The 22180-nt window shown below is 45.6% G+C and overlaps 1 pseudogene and 1 gene segment (V, D, J or C); both read left to right on the top strand.

Moving 5' to 3' along the window:
- LOC148149284 (centrosome-associated protein 350-like) overlaps window positions 1-22180 on the top strand; it is a 989460-nt pseudogene that overhangs the window by 224638 nt on the left and 742642 nt on the right.
- On the top strand, window positions 3109-14661 carry LOC148149287 (Ig kappa chain V region Mem5-like). The segment is given in 4 exon segments: window positions 3109-3186; window positions 3373-3671; window positions 4238-4271; window positions 13785-14661. Coding segments are annotated over 4 exon segments (711 nt in total).

Genomic DNA, 22180 nt, shown 5'->3' with positions numbered 1-22180 from the left:
CCTCAAGAATGTTGATAGTGGGGATTCAGTGATGGTAATAGTATTGATTGTCAAGGGGCCATGGTTAAATTGTCTCTTATTGGTGACGGTCATTGGCTGGCATTTACATGACACCGATGTGAAATGCTGCTTCTGAGATGAAACCTGGATATTGTCCAGATGTTGTTGCATTTGAACGTGGACTGCTTCAGTATCTGAGGAGTTGAGAATAGTGCTGATCATTGTGCAATCTTTGGCAATCATCCCCATTTATGAGCTTGTCGTATGTTGCAATATCTGTTTGGAGTCTGTCCTATTTAACACGGTGATAGTACCACACAGGATATTCAACTGCAGGAATTATCACAGCCCCTGCACAATTCTGTCCCCACATTAATTCAATGCAAATCTTGAATTCACATCGCACCTTCGATGTCCAAACATTCTAAGAATGTGCACAAAGTTGCAGTAAGAGGAATGGGGGAGGAGGTGGAGGAACATAAGAACTAGGAGCAGGAGCAGGCAATTCAGCCCTTCGAGCCCGCTCCACCATTTAATATAATCATGGCTGATCCTATCCCAGACTCAAGTCCACTTTCCTGCCCACTTTCCATCATCCTTTAACCCATTATTCATTAAAAATCTGGCCATCTCCTCCTTGGTATGAGACAGGGAAGGGACCACTCCATTTCAGAAGAGATTGACCGTGGAAGGGGAAGGAGAGGGGAAAGAATTGGAACATGTTGTGAATGGACAGAATGGGTCAGTGGATCAGAGCCTGTCCTGTCCCTCCAGCTCACACTGATGGCCTGAGGATCTCCTCTCTCTGCTGGGCATTCATGGAATGAGGTTTATGAACAAACCAGTCCCCAGTGAGAATAGGCCAACAGCACAGAACTGTCTTTCATTTGACAAGAATATGTCCATCTTCCTGAGAGAGGCCAAACCCTGGTCAATGTGGGAAATAGGGTCTCCCTCCAGGAGAAGACATGCTACTGGGGTCAGGGCTTAACATCCATTAGTGGGGCAGAGCAGAGGGAGATTTATCCTGCATTCAACTGTCACCACCTGGGATACTGTGAGAAAGAGAGAGAAGCGAGACAGAGAGAGAAATGGAGGGTGTGAGAGAGAGAGAGACTGTGTGTGTGCGTCTGTGAGAGAGAGAGAGAGAGAGAGAGATACAGGGATTAGATTAGATTACTTACAGTGTGGAAACAGGCCCTTCGGCCCAACAAGTCCACACCACCCCGCCGAAGCGCAACCCAACCATACATTTACCCCTTACCTAACACTACGGGCAATTTAGCATGGCCAATTCACCTGACCTGCACATCTTTGGACTGTGGGAGGAAACCGGAGCACCCGGAGGAAACCCACGCAGACACAGGGAGAATGTGCAAACTCCACACAGTCAGTCGCCTGAGGCGGGAATTGAACCCGGGTCTCTGGTGTTGTGAGGCAGCAGTGCTAACCACTGTGCCACCGTGCCACCCAAAAGAAGCACCTGAGACAGTGTGGGATATGTGAGGGGACCAAGAGGGAGATAGAGGATAGAGGGAGGTAGAAATGGTGAGGCTCAGGGATACAGAGAGAGATGTGAGTCAGTGTGATTGAGAGGGATGGGGAGAGAGAAAGAGACAAGGAGAGGACAAAGAGACAGGATGGGTGTGAGACCAAGCATGAAGAGAATCGAGAGAGAGGGTAGGGTTGAGTGTGAGCGTGAGAGGGACACATGAGTATGGGTAGATACAGAATGACAGAGAGGTAGGGAGAGAGACTATAGACTGGGAGGTATAGAGGGAAGGAGCGAGAAAGAGGGAGGAATAGAGAGGGACAGATAAGAATCGGAGGCTTTTAGTTGAAGTGAGAGAGGGAGCAAGTGACAGACACAGTGAGAGATGGAGAAACAGAGATTATGAGATGGAGTGAGAAAGCATCAGTGAGTTGGAGAGAGTGGCTATGAGACAGAGTGTGAGAGAGAGAGAGAGAGAGAGAGAAAGAGAGAAAACATGAGAGAGATTAATAGTGGGAGAGAGAGAGGTAGAGAGAAAGACGTGGCAGATGTGAGACAGAGAGAGAGGGACAGGTCTCTGGTCACCACATTCTGGGAAGGATGTGATTGTACTTGAGAGGGTACAGGGGAGATTTCCCAGGATGCTGCCTGCGTTGGAGGGTCAGTTATGAGGAAAGATTGGAAAGGTTGGGATTGTTTTCCTTGCAGCATTGAAGGCCGAGAGGGAACCTGATGGAGGGGTATAAGATTATTTGAGGCAGTGATAGGGTGGGTAGGAAGTCACTTTTTACATGAGTAAAGGACTCAATAACCAGGAACAGAGACTGAAGGTAACACAGACATAGAAACATAGAAACTGCAGCAGGAGAAGGCCATTTGGCCCTTTGAACCTGCTCTGTCATTCAGTATGATCATGGCTGATCCTCCATTTCAAAGCCATATTCCTGCTTTCTTCCCATTCCCTTCATGCTGTTAAAATGCAAAACAATTATCTCTGTCTTTTTCTTGAATATATTCAATTGAATATATTCAATTCAGTCCTCCACAGCCTTCTGTGGTCGAGAATTCCACAGGTTGACCATTCTCTGAGTGAAGAAATGTTTCCTCATGTCAGCCCTAAATGGTCCACCCTGTATCCCCCTGAGAGAGTGAACCCTGGTGCCAGACTCTCAAACCAGGGGAAACCTCCTCCCTGTCCAGCCCTGTTAGAATTTTATACATTTCAATCAGATCCCCTCTCATCTTTCTGAGCTCGAGTGAGTCCAGGCCCAGTCGAGTTGGAGAGTGAGAGGAGAGTTGAGGAGGAATATTTTCACCCAGAGGGTGGTGGGGGTCTGGAACTCACTGCCTGGTTACAAACTCTCATGACATTGGAGCAGTGTTTAGATATTTTTGTCGACCAATACAAACACAATGGGCCAAATGGCTCATTCAGTGCTGTTCACATCAATGATTCTCTGTGACAGAGAGAGAGAGAGAGAGAGAAAAGAGGAAGTGTGAGGGGCTGATGTGGCTCTCTCTGCCTGATGCCATTTACATACTGAGGAACACCCAGTCAGACTCTCACAGGCTGCAGCTTTATAAAGCAGAGCCCAGTGAAGGGAGAGTTTATCAGGAATCAGGCACAGGGACAGGAGCACACACCATGATTTCACACATCCAGCTGATCTGGCCCCTGGCATTCTGTGTCGCAGGTACAAATCTCTCTCCTTCCACCTTGAATCTTTAGCTGCTCTCCATTTCACTCCAATTCCACTGACTTGTGATTGAAGGGAAAATACTGAAACCAGAGGAATGCTCAGTGTCTCCAACAATCTCTTATTTGACCGGCTCTTTCTGTGACAGTTCTGACTTCACTGTGTTTCTCTCTGACCCCTCAGGTATCAGTGGGGACATCATCATGACTCAGTCACCCCCGGTGCTGTCAGTGGAACTGGGCCAGACTGCAACCATCACCTGTAAATCCAGTCAGATTGCCAGTAGTAATGTTGAATGGTTCCAGCAGCAAGAAGGACAGAAACCCTCTCTCCTGATCTACAATGCAGCAACACGATTCACAGGAGTCTCCAACAGATTCACCGGGACAGAAGTGTCCAGCACACACTTCACCCTGACAATCAGCAACGTTCAGAATGAGGATGTCGCTGATTATTACTGTCAGCAAAGTTACAGCTCCCCTTGACACAGTGATACACAGCTGTACAAAAACCTCAAAACACACAGTCCCACCGCCTGTACTGACACATCCCACAATTTTATATAATATTAAATAGAGAACATGCATCCACCTCCTGCATTAACACGTCCACAGTTATCGATAAATGAAACTGAACAAATTACCCCATGTTGGGATTGTCACTGTCCTTTACACACTCCAGTCCCTGTGGTGTCCACCGCCCACTGAAGGCCTCAAGTTTCCCTCTTACACTCCATGGCCACATGGGAAGAGCAGCTGCAAGATTTAACAATGAAAAGTAAAGTTCACAAACCGCCCAAGCCCAGCTGGACATAATCCAGACAGAGAAAAAGGGAAAGAGTGAGAAAGAGAGGGAGAGGGGGAGAGAGAGAGATTACAGAGAGAGAGGGAAAGAGAAACAGAATGAGAAAAACAGAAAGACATGAATGACAAAGAGAATAAGAGAGTAAGTGAGAGACAGAGAGAGACAGGGATAGGGTGAGAGTGACAGAGGGAAGGAGAGAGCAGAGGTTTTTGTACAGCCCCTGCACTGGGAGCTCTCACTGTGGCTTACGTTCGGTAAAGGAACCAAGCTCAGACTGAGTAAGTAAACCCTTTCAATACAAAACTTGCTAAAACACAAATGCTGAATTGTTGAAGGTGTTAGTGAGAAGCTGCAGTGAATGAAATGGTTGATTGAGGAGCACTGTGTCTAACAGAGTGTCCAGCTGTATTTCTGTAGTCCTATTGCCCCGCTTAAGCAGCAAGATATAAGTCAGTCAGTTTTACTCACCGTGTGGAGGAGCTCTGTCCATTTGCAGCCTGTGGTCCCATTCCTGCAGCATGGAGTGAAATCAGTGAGTAACCTCCTGCCAGTCTCAGTGTGACGGACACAGGCAGAGTTTGATGTGAGCTCTGGCTCCCTGTCCCAGTCTCTGATCTCACTGACCTCAGCAGCAGCAGCAGCAGCAGCAGCAGCAGCAGCACAGTGAGACACCGAGCTCCCACCTCCCCCAGCTTTAACTCTGCTCAATCACACAATCACAGAATTGTTACAGTGCACAAGGAGGCCATTCTGCCCATCCTGTCTGTAGTGGCTCTCTGAATGAGCAATTCACTGTGTGCCATTCTCCTGCCTTCTCCCTGTCACCCTGCACATTGTTCCTTATCGAATAATAGTCTCATTCCCTTCAGAATGTTTCAATTGAAGCTTCCTCCACCACACTCTCAGACAGTGCATTCCACACCTTAACCACTCACTGGCTGAGAATGTTTTTCCTCATCTCACTTTTGATTCTCTCACTAATTACTTTAAATCTGTGCCCTCTCCTTCTCAATCCTTTCATGAGTGGGAACATTTTTTCCCTATTTACTCTGTCCGGACACCTCCTGATTTTGAATTCCTCAAACAAATTTCCTCTCAGCCTTCACTTCTCCAAGGAAGACAGTCCAAACTTCTCCAAAATTTGTTCATAACTGACATTCCTCATCCCTGAACCTTCTATGGGAATTTTTTTTTACCCCATCTGCAAAATATTCACATCCTTCATGAATTATTCCCCTTATCTATTCCCGTAGTCCCATTTGCTTGCATTTAGCTAATTTCCCCCATACCGTTCCTGTCCATGTACCTGTTCAAATGTCTTTTAAATGTTGTTATCATACTCACCTCTACGACTTCATCTGGCAGCTCCTTCAATTCAGGCACCACCTTCGATGTGAACGAGATGCACCTCAGGTCCCTTTTGAATCTTTCCCCTCTTGCTTTAAACCTCTGCTGTTTAGTTTTGGACTCCCTTACTCTGGGGAATAAACCTGAGCTAGTCATCTTATCTATGCCCATTATCATTTTATAAACCTCTAAAATGTCACCCAGCAGCCTCTGACCTTCCAAGGGAAATAGCCCAGGCCTAACCAGCCTCTCCTTATAACTCAAACCCTTCAGTCTCGGTGACATCCTTGTCATCCTTTTTGCACCCTTTCCAATTTAATGACACCCTTCCAATAGCAGGGTGACTGGGAATGGGCCTGATCAATACCTTGGAGAATCGTAACAACTCCCACACGTAATGCTCTGACCGATAGAAGCAATTGTACCAAATGCTTTCTTCACCACCCTGTCGACATGTGACATCAGTTTCAATCCTCTATGTGCCTCCACCCCTTGGTCTCCCTGTTTGACAACACTCCCCATGGCCCCACAATTAACTGTGTTAGCCCTGGCCTGGTTTTTGTACCAAAATGTAACACCTCCTTATTATCTCAATGTGTAATGTAAATGTACTCTCAAATAGCCTTCTTCACTGTCCATGAAACTACCAATGTTAGTGCCATCTGCAAACTCACAAACCATGGCCCCTATATTCTCATTCAATTTGTTTCTATAAATGATGAACAATGATGAACCCAGAACCAATCCTTTTGCCACATCTCTGGTCACAGGCTTCCAGTTTGAAAACCATTATCTACCACCACTCTCTGTCTCCAACCATTAAGCCAACTTTGTATCAGTTAGCTTCCCTGGATCCAATTTGATCTAACTTACTAACCAGTTGTCCATGCAGCACCTTGTCAAAGGTCTTGCTAAAGTCCATGGAGATAATGTCTACCACTCTGCCCTCAGCTATCTTCTTGGTCATGTCTTCAAAAAACTCAATCAAATTTGTGAGACATATTTTCCCACTGACAAAGTCATGTGGACTATCCTTAATCAATCCTTGTCTTTCCAAATGCATTTAGATCCTGTCTGTCAAAATCCCCTCCAACAACTTACCACTATCAGACTCACCGGTCTACAATTCCCAGGGTATTCCTTGCAGACCTTCCTAAATATCAGCACAAAATTAGCCAAGCTCCAGTCTTTCCACCACATCACCCGTGGCTGTTGATGATACAAACATCTCACCAAGGGGTGTCAAAGTCTCTTCCCAAGCTTCCCACAAAGTACTGGGATGGAGCTGATCAGCTCCTGGGGATTTATCTACCTTTATGAGTTTAAAGAACAGATTACAGCATCTCTTCTTCTGTAATATGGACTCTTCTCAAGACATCAACATTTATTTCCAGAATTTCCTTCACTTTGATGTCCTTCTCAACCATAAATACTGTGGCAAAATATTAGATTGGTAACTCATTCATATTCTGTTTTAAAATAAAATATGAAAATTCTAAGAGTGAGACATTTGGAGGTGATCCATGGGATATGATCCATGGTCATGACTTTACTCTGGATTGTCCTTTGTCCTTTTCCACTGTCTCCCTAATCCTTGTGATACAATTCCCTAAATGTCCTCCCATTGATACTTGATCTACATGGGCCTCCTCATTCCCAAGATCCAGGTCTGGCAGAGTTTCCTTTCTGATTGGAATGGGGACACACGGTTGGAGAAAATTCACCCGAGCACACTCTCACAACTCTGGCCCCTCTCTGCCCTTCACACTGCTCCGATTTCATTCTATATTCTGATAAATAAAGTTGTCCAAATGTGTGCTGTGAATTTCTTGCAGATTTCTCCCTCTACATCCTTCCCTCTAGTTGGTGACCGACAGACTGCACTGAACAACCTGATTGCACCTTTTTTGTTCCTTATCTCAAACCAAATCTATTCTGCCCTTGACCCCTCTGGGACATCCTCTTTGTCCAGCTCTGCACCGATCTTAACCAATCCCACACCTTCTTCCCCTTTCCTATCTTTATTGAACACCTTGTATCCAGGAATATTTAACAACCAGTCCTGTCCTCATTTGAGCCTCATCTGTAAGAGCAACAACACCAGACTTCCACTTGGTAATAGGCGTCTGTAACTCCCCAATCTTACTCCCCATACTCCACGCAGGCCCATACATGCACACAGTCAGTTGGATTTAGAAATTATTACTCTCTCCCTCACTGTGACCCGGCCAAGAAAGTTACTATTCCTTACTTAAGAGTATCTATCTCTTCCATGATTCTGTTTTCCTTGGTGTTCCTCCCTGATATTTCCTCCTGGTTCCCACAGTCCCCCTTCCATGTTCATTTAAACCCTCTCCAACAGCACCAGCAAATCACCCCACAAGGAGATCAGTTCTGTTCAGGAGCAACCCATCTGGTCTATAGAGGTCACATCTCCCACAAAGTCATTCCCAATGTCCCAAGAATCTCAAACGCTCCCTCCTGGACCACCTTTCCAGCCTCAGATGCACCCTGCCTTATCCTTCTGTTCCTATCCTCACTTGCATTGGTCACTGGGAGTAGTCCAGAGATTCACAATTTTGAGCTGCTGTTGCTAATTGCCTCCAGAGCTCCCTAAGTTCTGACTGCAGGACCACATCCCCTTTCTCCCTCTGTCACTGGGACCACAACTGCTGCCTGTTCCCCCTCTCCCCTCAGGGTGGGAGACAACACACCATCCTGGAATCCCATCTGCAGCTGCAGAAACACTTACCGATTGCCCTCACTCTCGAATCTCCTCTCACTATCGCTCTTCCAGTCTTCCTTGTGCCTCCCTGTACAGCTGAGTCCCCGTGGTGCCATGAACTTGGCTCCGGCTGCACTCCCCAGATGAACCATCATTCTCATCAGGATTCCAAACTGAATCCTGGTTGGAGAGTGGGATGCACTCAGGGGATTCCTGTACTAGCGGCATAGTCCTGTTGGACTGTTTGCTGCTCCCCCATTCCCTCTCTCCCTGCATACTCTGAAGCTGCAGAGTGACCACATCTAGAAACGTGCTCTCCACGGAGCTCTCTGCCTCACAGATGCTCCACACTGACACCAGCTGCTGCTCAAGCTCCGAAACCCAGAGATCCAACTGCTGTCACTGACCACACTTCCTGTATTCATGGTATTCCAGGAGCTGGGAAGCATCCTGAAGTTACCACATGGAACAGGGTGCACACTCTCCCCACTCCCTGGTTATCCCTTGATAAAGTTCTGATGACAAACAGCTCCAGCTGGGCTCAAATCCAGGCCTTTCAGTGTTCCAGGGTTTGGCAGAGTCTGTTCAAAAGACAATATGATAACAGAGCAGAATTAGGCCATTCGGCCCATCAAGACTGCTGTGCCATTTGGGCACGGCTGATGTGTTTCTCACGAACATTCTCCTGCCTTCTTCCCATTATCTTTGATCGCCTTCCCAATCAGGAACCTATCAATGTCCGTCCAAAACACACTCAATGCCTTCACCTCCACAGCATGAGTTCCACAGATTAACCACCCTCTGGCAGAAGAAATTCCTCCTCATCTCAGTCCTAATGGATTATCCCTAAAGTCTGTGGCTGTGCCCTCTGGTCCATGTTTCTCTTACTGGTGGAAACATCTCATCCCCACTCACTCTATCCAGGCCTCTCAGTATTCTGTAAGTTTCAATGTGATCTCCGCATGTCCTTAAGAACTCTATCAAGTACACATCCAGAGTCCTCAATCTCTCCTCGACAGACCAGGCTGTCACCCCCAGGGTCATTCTCATAAACCTCCTTTGGATCTCCCCCAATGCAGGCACATCCCTCCTTAGATACAGGTCCCAAAACTGTTCACAATATTCCAAATGCAGTCTGGCCAGAGTCTCATACAGCCTCAGCAGGACACACCTGCTCTTGTATTCTAACTCAGTTGAAATGAATGCTAACATTGCATTTGTCTTCCTAATTGCCAACTGAACCTACATATTAACCTTAAGTGAAATCTGAAAGAGGACTCCTAAGTGCCTTTATGTTTCAGAATTCCAAATTTTCCCATTTAGAAAACAGTTTGAGTCTCTATTGTTCCAACCTAAGGGCATAACCTCATACTTTCCCACTTTGTATTCCATCTGTCACTTCTTTGCCCGCTCTCTGAGTCTTTCCAAGTCCATCTGCAGCCTCTCTGGTTCCTCAACTCCCTCTGTTCCTCCCCTCATCTTTGTGTCATCAGCAAATTTAGCAACAATGCCCTCAGTTCCTTTTCCCAGATCGTTAATATATAATTAATTGTTACATGAATAGCTGAGGTCCCAACACTGCCCCCTGCTGAACTGCATGAGGCACCAGCTGCCATCCTGCAAAAGACCCATTTATTTCCAATCTCTATCCCATGTCAGTTCCGGGCCCCAAACCCCATGGGCTCTTATGTTGTTTAGCAGCCTCCTGTGTGGCAACTTGTCAAAGGCCTTCTGGAAACCCAAACAGATCATGTCCATTGGCTCTCCTTTGTCTAACTTGATCATTGACTCCGATTATTACGTCGAAGTCCAGCTTCTCCCTCTCGAACTGCGCGGTGAATTCTAACGCATTATGGTCACTGCCCCCTCAGGGTTCACTCACCTTCAGCTCCCCAATCAGGGCTGCCTCATTACACATCTCCGAATCCGGAATTACCTGTTTCCTAGTGCGTCTACCACAAACTGTTCCAAAAAAAGCCTCTCGCAGACATTCCATGAATTCCTTTCCCTGAGATCCATTCCCAACCTGACTTTCCCAATCCACCTGCATATTGCAGTCCCCATGATTATTGTAATAATCCCTTTCTTACATGCGTTTTCTATCTCCTGATTTATTTTCTGCCCCACATCCCGATTACTGAGAGGAGACTTGTACATAATTCCCATCAAGCCCTTTGCTATTTTGTGGTCCTTAAATTGACTCACACAGATTCTATGCTTTCCAACTCCATATTTCCTCTTGCTGTCGATGTAATTTCAGTTCTTCCTGAAAGGGTAAACCTGCTCCTCCCTCACCCTACTCCCACCCCCTTCACATGTACCTATCATTAGAAACATAGAAACATAGAAAATGGCTGCAGGAATCGGCCACTCAGCCCTTTGAATCTGCACCACCGTTCAATATGATCATGGCTGATTACCCAATCTCATTATCCTATTCTCACTCCACCCCCATATCCCTTGATTCCACAGGTTCACAACATCGGAATAACTTAACCCTTAATCTTCGACTGTGACCCCTAGTTTTGGAATTTCCTAATATCAAGAACATTCTTCCAGCATCAAGCCTGTCAAATCCCATCAGGATTTTATATGTTTCTGTGAGATTCCTCTCATTCTTCTGAAACCCAGTGAGGACAAGCCCAGTTGATCTAGTCTTTCCTCATATGTCAGTCCTGCCGTCCCTTCCCTTCCAGTGAACCTTCGCTGGACTCCCTCAATAGCAAGAATGTCCTTCCTCAGACTAGGAGACCAAACCTGCACATAATACTCAAGATGAGGCCTTAATTCCGCAAGACATCCTTACTCCAGTACACAAATCCTCTCACTGTGAAGGCCAGCATGCCATTAGTTTTCCTCACTGCCTGCTGCACCTGCATGCCTCCTTTCAGTTACTGTTCCAACATGACACCCAACTCACATTGCACCTCACCTTTTCCTAAACTTTCACCATTCACTAATAATCTGACTTCCTGTTTTACCACCAAAGTGGATAATCTCACATTTACCCAAATTATATTGCATTTGCCAAGTATTTGTCCACTCAGCCAGCCTGTCCAAGTCACTCTGCAGCCTCTTAGCATCCTCCTCACAGCACACATTGCCACCCAGCTGAGTGTCATCTGCAAATTTGGAGGGATTGCATTCAATTCCTTTGTCCATATCATTTATGTATATTGTGAACAGCTGGGGTCCCAGCACTGAACCCTGTGGTACCCCACTCATCACTGCCTGCCACTCTGAAAGGGACCCATTTATTCCAACTCTCTGCTTTCTATCTGGCAACGAGTTCTCTCTCCATGTCAATACATTACCTCCAATACCATGAGGTTTAATTTTGCGCACTAATCTCTTGCATGGGATCTTGTCAAAAGCCTTTTGAAAGTCCAGAACACAACATCCACTGGGTCCTGAGGGAGGATCACTCAATCTGAAATGTTAACTTCGATTGCTATCCACAGATTCTGCCAGACCTGCTGAACTTTTTCATCATTTTTTGTTGTCCATTGATTCAGCCTTGTCCATTCTCCACTGATCACATCCTCAAAACCTTCCAGAAGATGTGTCAGGCCTGATTTCCCTTTAGTAAATCCATGATGACTTGGACCGATCCTGTCACTGCTTTCCAAATGCTCGGTTACTGTATCTTTAATAACTGAGTCCAGCGTTTTCCTCATGTATAATTCCTTATTTTCACTCTCCCTCCTTTTATTAAAAAGTGGGGTTACACTGGATACTGTCCAGTCCACTGGAACTCTGTCAGAGTTGACAGAATGTTGGAAAATGATCAGCAATGTGTCCATTATTTCTACACCCACTTTCTTCAATACTCTGATGACTTGCTGGCTCCTGGGGACTTACAAGTTTTGATACCATCAGTCTCCCAAAACCATTTCCTGACTAACAAGGATTACCTTCAGTTCCTCCTTCACACTTGACCCTCTATCCCTCTGCATTTCCTTTCAATAGGATGTGAATCCGGGGATATTTAGTTCCCAGCCCTGATCCCCTTGCAGCCACGCCCCTGCACTACAGGCTCATTTACCTTGTTTCATATACTCGATGCATCTAGTACAACACCCTCAGTCATGCACTGACTGCCTCCTTCTCATAGTTATCTCCTTTAGAAATCACAGAATTCCTACAGTGTGGAAGCAGGCCATTCAGCCCAGATTGACCCTCCAAAAAGCATCCCACCCACCCTACAATTCCCATGGATAATTCTCCTAACCAAAACAGATTTGTGACAATGGGAGGAAACTCAAGTAGACACGGGGAGAATGTGTAAATCCCACACAGACAGTCAGTTGGAATTGAGTCTGTGTCTCCGAAGCTGTGAGACAGCAGTGCTAACCACTGATCCACCATTTCACCCTGCGGTGCCTCAAGTTCGATTCTTGTTCCTTTCCATAATCTCGATCCTATTACTTGGTCTGGATACTTTAATAACTTCTCCTGAGCTCCTACCTTCTTTAGTTAGTTTAAACTCCTCGCAAACTTGATTTCCCTTGGTTTGTGTGGTACCACTTTGTCTACATTATTCCGAATGGTTCATGTGTTAAGAGACAAAACCTTTAAGCTTGTTCTATACTGAGCTTCCCTGCACTTTTAAGTTTCCTCAGTACAATATGACATTCACAATACTCTGTGCCTTTCCTTTTATTTTCTAGTAACAATCAATCCCATCATTAACCAGTATTCCTCCCTTCTCCTTTAACTTTCATTTCCTCATTTTCTATCGAACTGTTCTAGTTACTTTCTCTTTGAATCATATTCAGGCTGATACTTATTCCTGAACAAACATCACTCAAAATGTTCCTTGGTTCATTGTTACTTGTGGGATCTTGCTGTGTACAATCTGGCTTCCACATTTCCTACATTACAACAGTGACCACATTTCAAACAAGTCCCACACTGTCTGCAAATATCTTTAGGACAGCATGGATCTTTCTTTTCATTGGATGAACTGGTAGTCTTTCAGATGTGAAAGATGATGTTCCAATATTGCACAGTCCTCCTCCTGAACTACAGTTACTGATATATATGTCCCTCTCTTTTGTGAAAACAGACCGGAAGTTTTCATGAGGAACCATTGCTCCATCTTCCACCACTGCACACAAGTTCCCTTCCTGCTCTCGAATGGCCCTCATACATTCCTTCATTCACTTGTTCTTTTTGTGACAATAAAACATCACTGGGATTTCCCTGACTTCACTTGGACACAGTTCATCCTGTTAGCTCTTTGCTTTCCTCAGGTCCTGGTAAATTTCACCCCTGCATTTTGTCTTTCAGCCACTTTTACCCAATCCCTGCCCAGTTTAGTAAAATGGTTTGTTCCCAAATGAAATCTTTTACACTTGCTCTATGGTTCTCCATTTCCATCCCTCCTCTCAATCTCACTGAGTTCTGATCACTGTCACTGAAATGCTCCCACATTGATAGCCCTTCCAGCTGCCCACATTCATTCCCGAAAGAATGATCCAAAACTGCCCCTTCTTTTACACCATCACCCTCTCAGGGGCAATTAGGGGATGGACAATAAATGCTCGCCCTGCCAGTGACACTCACATCCCAAGAGCAAGTTTAAAAGGCCCTGTCCTTTTATGGGGTCTGTTAGGTATTGAATACAAATGTTTAAATGGATTGTTTTGCCAATGAATGTTCAGAGTTGAAATCCCTTTGAATGGCAGGGATTAAAATTGTTCCTCTTGTCTTTCAGGCCGTGAAAACTCTCAGCCCAAGCTCACCCTGCTGCCCCCCTCCCAAGAGCAGGTCAATGCCAAGGGCACTGCCACCCTGGTGTGCCTTGCCAATCACTTCTATCCCGATGAGCTGGAGGTGCAGTGGAAGAAGGACGGTGCAGTCATTTCGGACGGGGTTCAGACCAGCAACTACCTGCGAGCTTCGGACAGCACCTACAGTGTCAGCAGCCTGCTGACCCTCTCCGGGTCTGACTGGGAGTCCAACGCTCGCTTCTCCTGTGCCCTCACCCACGTGACCCTCCCCTCTCCCCTCAGCAAGAGCATCAGGAGATCAGAATGTGTGTAGAGTGTTTGAGACAGTCCACAGAGGAGACACAATTTTAAATAGAACAGGGCTGAGCTGGCAGGACAAAGGTCATTGTCAGCACTGAATTTCAACTCTCTTCCTTCTTGGGATTGGCTCAGTGACATTTCTGAGGTTCAAGGGTTAAGGCATGTCATTGGGATCATCAAAAGGAAGCTCTACTCCGTATCAAACCCCGTGCTGAACCTGTCCTGGGACCGTTTTATGGGGACAGTGATGACTTGTGATGCCAAGTAAAACCTCTCGAAGATGCTGAAAACTGTCAGCTGTGCAAAAACAATGTGAACCTCTGAAATTTCTGCTTCAGTAAACCAGATCTCCTTCCTGCTCAGCCGTCAGTTCAAATTTAAGCTTCTGTCACTACTTTAAGGAACAAGATTCTCAGGTTATTGAGAAAATCTCCACAAGTGTTTTCCTCAAGCTCCATTGTGGCTGTGATTTTGAGCAGCTTCCTCTGTCTGGGCTGTTAATTGCAGTCTTATTTCTGTCAATGTAAATCTGGAAAAGGGAATAAAGATCAAGAAGATTCAGTCTCTGTCTCATGTGTGCTTTGGAAATGGCCAGAGCTACTGGGAACCCTGCATTGATGAATATGATCGGCAGCATCTTGTTACTCAGAATAACAATTTCACAGGTTTTGGGAAATAAATATTCCTTAAATTAGACTTGGGTTTTCTTCACTCTTAAAGTGCGATGGAATGGTCCCGTGTGTCCCTGGAGTCAGATTGAGAATGTTAAATCTGGGGAGTCTGGGCGTCACGGCTGGGGAGGGCAGTCAATGATAAGCTGGTTCCACCTTCTGCTGTCATATTCTGTAACCCCTGGGCCATCTCAGTGAGAGTCATTTGGGCTCAGGGTGGATTCCAGAGCAGCTCATTGACCTGACTGTTGTGTTCCTTTAGTCCACATGTGGCTCCAGTAATCTCACTCTAGAGCTTTAGTATCAGTGGGAACCAGTGGGCTGAAATCTTATCCAAACAGACCCTCACACAGCGGGGAGACTACTGGTGGCTCAGAAACCCCTTGGATTCAGTCCCAGATTCCACTGTAGCTCTTTTATTCAAACACAGCATTAGCACACTGACACCACATTCAGAGGGCAATCCTGAGATGTGGCAAGTTTGGTTCTTGATTCCAATGTGGGGAAATGGAGGTTGAGTGTGAAATGTCCAGTCTGAAACTGGTACTTTATAATGAAGAATAGAAACTGTTGTTAGAATAAAGTCAAGTGTTGATGGGAGTGAGAAATATCTCAGTTGTCTGTCTCCAGAATCCACACACTACACACATCCTTCTGTCAGAACCTGAAGGCGGAGAAACTGCTCCTTGACACCCTATATTTCTCTATCTTTCCCAGAAAAGGTGAAGTAATCTCTGCCTCAGTGATTCCCTGGGACAGGACATTTTAAAAAGGGCTGTGGGAAGGGAAATATTGCCTCTCAATGACAAAGCCAATGGAAGGATGTGGAGCTGGCTCTGTGAAATGTTCGGACACAGAGGATGACACCAGAAGCAATCCAATGTTGTCACTCTTTCCTTTGCAATTGCTAAACTGGTAATAATTACTTTTTGCTCACAATTTGCTCTCTCGAATTTGATCCACTTGCCTTTCTTACTTTGCTTTCTTTGACTTCAGTCTGTGGGTAGTTCCATCAAAACCCAATCTCCTCACACTCATCCTGGCCCCTGAAGAGACTAGAGACAAACTGCAAATGCTGGAATCCAAGGTTGACAAACAGGAGGCTGGGAGAACACAGCAAGACTGGCAGCATCAGGAGGTGGAGAAATCGACGTTTTGGGTGTAAACATTCTTCTGGAAGTGGGGTGGGTGGGTTTTGGGGGAGCTGCAGATAAAGGGAGTGGTGGGGGCAGGGTGGTTAGGTGGGGATAGGTGGAGACAGGTCGAGGGTAGGACATGGTTGGTCGAAGGGAGGGATAATTCTGGATTCACCTCTCCCATCGACCAATCAGGTCATACTCTCTATCTTTCTCAACCTATCCCCATCTCACCACCTTGCTCCCACCCACCCTTTATCTGCAACTCCCCTGACACCTACCCTCCCCCTTCCTGAAGAAGGGTTACACCTGAAACGTCAACCCCTGAAGAGATTAGACGAGGTTATTTCATGGAATCAAACCATCAAGCCCATCAATCCTGAAAACAGATTCCAACATTGAAGACCCGTTTTCTGGTTGCACATGTAAAGTCTCTTTCAGGCTGAAAGAAGGAAGTTTTCGATTGAGAAATGAGTGAGCTTAACCCAGATCCTGAACAACAGCACTTCAGGATGGAGTGATATAAATCAGAAGCAATATAAATACAGGGCAGCTAATATACTGCAGCTCGCACTGAGTGCAGCCAGCATAGAGGGGAATGCTGGGAGGTTTGGTCAGTGTGGGAGTTTGGTGAACTCGGGGAAGGAGTCCACCTTTGCTTTTCCAAAGTGATTTGGAACTGTCACTTCAGCTGCTGGAAGCCTGCACGTGCACTTGGTTTGAATGAAACAAAATGGTAAACAAGAAAACAGGAATCTGGAAATTGTTTCGTATGAGGGAATGTGTAAATAGACTGCTTCAGGACATGTCCATTAGGGAAGGTTAATAAATGCAAAGTACTGAAACTTCAAAACAGAGACTGAAGACAATTACTGGTCCAATGAAGGAATGGATATTTTTCAGTTGCAAGTAAGATCAACATTTCTTTATTGCATTGAAATGATTCAGGGTAAATATATCTGCAGTGAATGTATAAAACTACAGGAACTCCCACTCAGGGAGTTTGGAATGAAGGCTGAATTGAAAAAGCAGTGATATATCAGGGAGTTCCGGAGATACCTGAAGACTTAGTTCCAGAAGGAAGTTATAGGCCTCAGGACTGCACAGTTCAATTCCATGTGTAGTAAGGGGCAGGAGGGTACGACACACGAGGGAGGCAGATAGGGAGTTGGAGAATACTGTGGGACAGGAAAACCCCTCACTCTTCTAAACCCCAGTGAGAACAAGGCCAGCCTTTCCAATCCTTCCACATCACACAGCCCACTCATTCCAAGGATCAATCAGGTAAAACTCCTCTGAAACACCTCTAATGCATTTATATTCTTCCTTCAATAAGGAGACCAAAACTACACACAATACGGTATTTGAGATGTGATCACACCAATGTCCAGGAATAACTGAGACATCACAGTTTCACTTTCTGGTCCCAAATCACACCTACTCTTAATTTTCCCAGCGTTTTTACTGTCCATCTTTAATTGTCCTGGACAAGATGGTGATGAGCTGCCTTCTTCAACTGCTGCAGTCTGTGTGCTGGAGGTAGACTCATAATGTCCTTAGGAAGGGAATTCCAGAATTCTGACCCAGTGACGATATTTCCAAGTCAAACTGGTGAATGGCTTGGAGAGGAACTTGCTGGGGTGATGCTGCCCTTGTCCTTCTTGATTCAAGTAATCATGGGTTTAGAAGGTGTTGTCTCAGGACCTTTGGTGAATTTCTGCAATGCATCTTGTAGATAGCACACACAAATATTACTGAATGTTGGTGTGGAGGGGATGGATATGTGTGGAAGTGGTGCCAATCACGTGGGCTAAAATTTGATAAACAAAATTTAAATAAAATAATATAAAACAACCTAAAATGAAATAAAATAAAATGTTGCTGCTTTTTTGATAAAACATCACTGAACCCCAAATATTAACTCCTCCCTTTTACATGATAATGAGGAAAGAACTCTTGTTGGTGCAGTTTTTTTTTTAATCATCTCAGAATATTCAAAGCTGTGAGCACAGAGCAGTCACGTTCCCGGACAAGATGGTGAGGTCCCGCAGACAGGAAACGAATGACAAGACATATCTGTTTTGTTGGCACTTGTTGAATAGCGAGCAGGATACCCGAGGGAATCTCTTCAGAATGAGATCTTGTCGAACCCCCTGAGGTGGGGGTGGGGGTGGTCGGGGTGTGGTGGTGGTGGAGCGTCAAATGGTGGAGCCAGAGACTGTGCAACTTTCAACAGTGCACCTCGGTCTCAGCCTGGATTCTGTGCTCTCATTTCTGAGGTGGGTTTCAATCCGATGACCATTTTGACGATGAGGCAGGAGCATTGCCCATGGAGCCATGGTCAGTAACAATGTAAACTGTGTGGCTCTGAAAGCCTGAGTATTCATCTCAGCTCAGACGATATCAGCTCATTCATCAAATCTGTTTCTGCCCCTCTGCAGGCTGACCAGGCTGCCGGTGCCTTTCCAACACTCCCACGTTTCCTCCTGTGTCACAGCTCATTCTCCTGAGGGATAGTTGTGCTTGGAGTCGAGAAGTGTGGGCTGGGAAAGCACAGCAGGTCAGGCAGTTGTGCTCAGGCCAAGGACATGACCTTATCCCTCTGTCAGATCCTCTTCAAGAAACTCATGGCTCACCACCACCGCTCAACAGTTAGGGAAGGGCAACAAGCAAGGATGGAGATGGGGACGCGAAGCCTCAAGTGCTGTTCTCTGCAGTTTGGGGGCACGCTTTGACAGCTGTTTGTTAGATCTTTGAGTATAATTCATTTTTTGCTGATGCCAGTGATAATCCAAAGGACACTCCACCTTTCAGTCTGACAAACCAGGGTCACCCATGTCATGGCTCTGTTTCTGGCCGAGCCTCCAGTCTTTCAAAGAGATGAATTCAAGCCTCACCAGTATGATCATTTAAATTGTATGCCATTTATTTTGATTTCTCCTGGGATGGGGTGGGAGTTGACGTGTCGGTTATTTGTTGCCCTTCCCGAATTGTCCTGGAGATGGTGGTGGTGAGCCATGTAATATCTGGGAAGCAACTGATAGATCATTCCCATTGGAATCGACTGGAATGAATGTGGGTTTATTCATGGCTAATGGAAAGAGTCATTACCCATAATCCGCAGCTGCTGTGCAAGTACTCTATAGTTACTAGAAGGCAGTTGTTTCTCTCTGCCTGAAAAATACAAAGTCAGAAGTCACACAAAAGCAGGTTCTAGCCAACAGGTTCATTTTAAATCACAAGCTTCTGAAACGCTGCTCCTTCATCAGGTGTACCCCAGTCCACCATCGACACCCCCACATTACTGAACAGTACAAATAAACTGGGGCTTTGAGAGGATCTAACCGGCTCCATCTGGAGAATCGTGGGGAGAGAGAGAAAAAAAGAGAGAACAGCTTTGGGACCAGGATACTTATCGCATCACAATGAAAATGCCCTGCATGCTATGATATATCAAAACGGAGTATTTTGGTGTGATTTTTGATTGTCTCCAGATTGTGCTTTTTTTCATTCTATGATACATGTGGACTATGACAGTAGTGGGTATCACAAAGCATGTTTGGTATCACAAAGTATGTTTCCTCCATTGAACACTTTCCAACACACTCTCTCCATCTTGCTTTAAGCCTTTTTGACTCTTGGACATTCCCCCTATACTCTCACTCTGTCCCGGTCCCACAGGAATTGATGGCCTGAGTTCATGACCCCGCACTGTGTGAAGATTGGTGTGAAGTGAGGCCAGTGTGTTGGAGCTTGGGCCCCTGCTGGAGAAGTCCAGAACCAGGCTCATAGTTTAAGGTTAAGGGGTAAACCCTATAGGACAGAGATGAGGAAAAATGTTTTCACCCAGAGAGTGATGATCCTGTGGAATTCTCTGTCACAGAAAGTGGTTGAGGCCAAAACATTACGTTTTCAAGAAGGAGATAGAGATAGCTCTTGTGGCTAAAGATTCAAGCCATATTGGTTAGGGAGGGATTACAGTACAGTGCTCAATATTCAGCCATGACCATAGATAGATTCTTGATGACTGAAGGGATGAAACATTATCAGAGAATGTGGAGTTGAGGTTAAAATCAGATCAACCATAATCTTATTGAATGGGGGAGCGGGTTCAAAGGGCCGAGTGGTCTACTTTAGTTTCTTGCTCATTTGTTGCCTCATACACTTTCACACTATCAGACAATGTTGTTTATATTTTCTACCTGCAGATTAAGCTGCTTGTACAATATGCTTCATCTGCGCAGTGTTTTCTCCTGCTTTTCACCAGGACATGTTAAAGATAATGGTCCCATAATCAATCCATTAACTCTGTGAGTTGATTTATTTAAAACAATAAAACATGTTACAAGTCATGAAGAAGGCATTACAACAAGCAATAATGTTCAGCATGTTGGCTCAGTGGTTAGCACTGCTGTCTCACAGCACCAGGGACCTGGGTTCAATACCAGCCTCAGGTGATTGTCTGTGTGGAGTTTGCACATTCTCCCTGTGACAGTGTGCGTTTCCTCCGGGTGCTCTGGTTTCCTGCTATGGTGCAAAGGTGTGCAGGTTGGGAGAATTGGCCAAGCTAAATTACCCATGGTGTTCAGGGATGTGTGGGTTAGGTGCAGTAGTCAGGGAAAATGTAAAGTAATGGGGTGAGGGAGTGGGATGCACTTGGAAGATTCGGTCTGGACTTGTTGGGCCAGGTGGCCTGTTTCCACACTGCAGGGATTCTGTGAATTGATCTTGGTCTGTGCAGCTTGCAGGCTCACAGATGACTAACTGGTAGGTAGAGTGCAACACTGTACATACACAGGGGTGGATTTTCTTAAAGGCAATGTGTGCACACATCACACAGCCACTGAATATCAAGGGGAGATTGTTACATTCTCTTTTGTTGGAGACAGTCATTGCCTGGCAGTTGTGTGGCACAAATGTAACCTTATTCGTGTTTCAAGCCCTCAGCTCTGGTAGTAAAATGCTTTGGAACATCCTCAGGTGACAAAAGGTGCTATACTTTTGGGATGGTACGATGGCTCAGTAGTTAGCACTGCTGCCTCACAGCGCCAGGGACCCACCTCAGGCAGGTCTATGTGGAGTCTGCACATTCTCACTGAGTCTGTGTGGGTTTCTGTCGGGTGGTCTGGTTTCCTCCCACAGTTCAAAGATCTGCAGGCTGGATAAATTGGCCATGCTAAATTGCCCATAGTGTCCAGGGATGTGCAGGCTAGGTGGATTAGCCATTGGAAAATACAGGGATAGAATAGCTGGCTGGGTGGAATGCCCTTTGAAGGGGCAGTATGGACTCAATGGGCTGAATGGCCTACTTCCACATTATAGGGATTCTATGATACAAATTTAAGTTCCTGCTTTCCATTCTAGCCCTGAAGCATGTGGTTCTGTCTCATATCCACTCAAGGGATGGCAACCCTTTGAAGACAGGAGCAGCCTCTATTCTTTTGGAAAGTACTTCTTCCACTCTGTGTCCTTCACAGCCTTGTAGACAGCAACAATGAGATCGGGAAATAACCCAAAGCTATAATCTTCTGGACTCTTCATTAAACTGTAGAACCTGAAAAGTACAATTAATGTCCAAGTCAATGAAGATATTTCTCAGCAATCCCTAAATGCTGAGTTTTAGTACTCAGCAGGCCCCAGGAGTCAAACTAACTGAGTAGATCATTGCTCTGAATTGCTTATAAATGTCAACTTCACATTTCTGGAGGCTTTGATTAAAAAGGTTGTTTACTCCTCTCCAATATACAGCTTAAAATTAGCTCCAACTCCCAACCATCCAGCTGAGAGCAGAGTCCTGTACAAACTGGAACCTGGTCACTGGGAGCACTGTCACCTCTGTCTCAGAAGCTTTGCCTATTTAAACCAGAGACTCTCTGACTTAGAGAGTCATTCGGCACGGAAACAGACCCTTTGGTTCAACTCATCCATGCCAATCAGATATCCGAAATTAATCTAGTCCCATTTGTCTGGATTTGGCCTATATCCCTCTAAACCCTTCGGATTCATTTACACATCCAGGTGCCTTTTAAATGTTGTAATTGTACCAGCCTCCAGCACTTCCTCTGGCAGCTCATTCCATACACGTACCACCCTCTGCATGAAAAAATTTCTCCTTATATCTCTACCAAATCCTTCCTCTCTCACCTTAAACCTATGCCCTCTAGTTTTGGACTCACATACCCCGGGCAAAAGATCTTGGCTATTCACCTTATCCATGTCACTCATGATTTTATAAACCTCTATAAAGTCACCCCTCAGCCTCCAATGCTCCAG

Source organism: Chiloscyllium plagiosum, unplaced genomic scaffold (genome assembly GCF_037043375.1).
Source record: "Chiloscyllium plagiosum isolate Xiang-an unplaced genomic scaffold, Cpla_swu_hap1 HiC_scaffold_9, whole genome shotgun sequence".
NCBI lineage: Eukaryota > Metazoa > Chordata > Chondrichthyes > Orectolobiformes > Hemiscylliidae > Chiloscyllium > Chiloscyllium plagiosum.
Note: the sequence above shows the minus strand (reverse complement) of the source record. Positions and strands in the feature narration are given on the sequence as shown.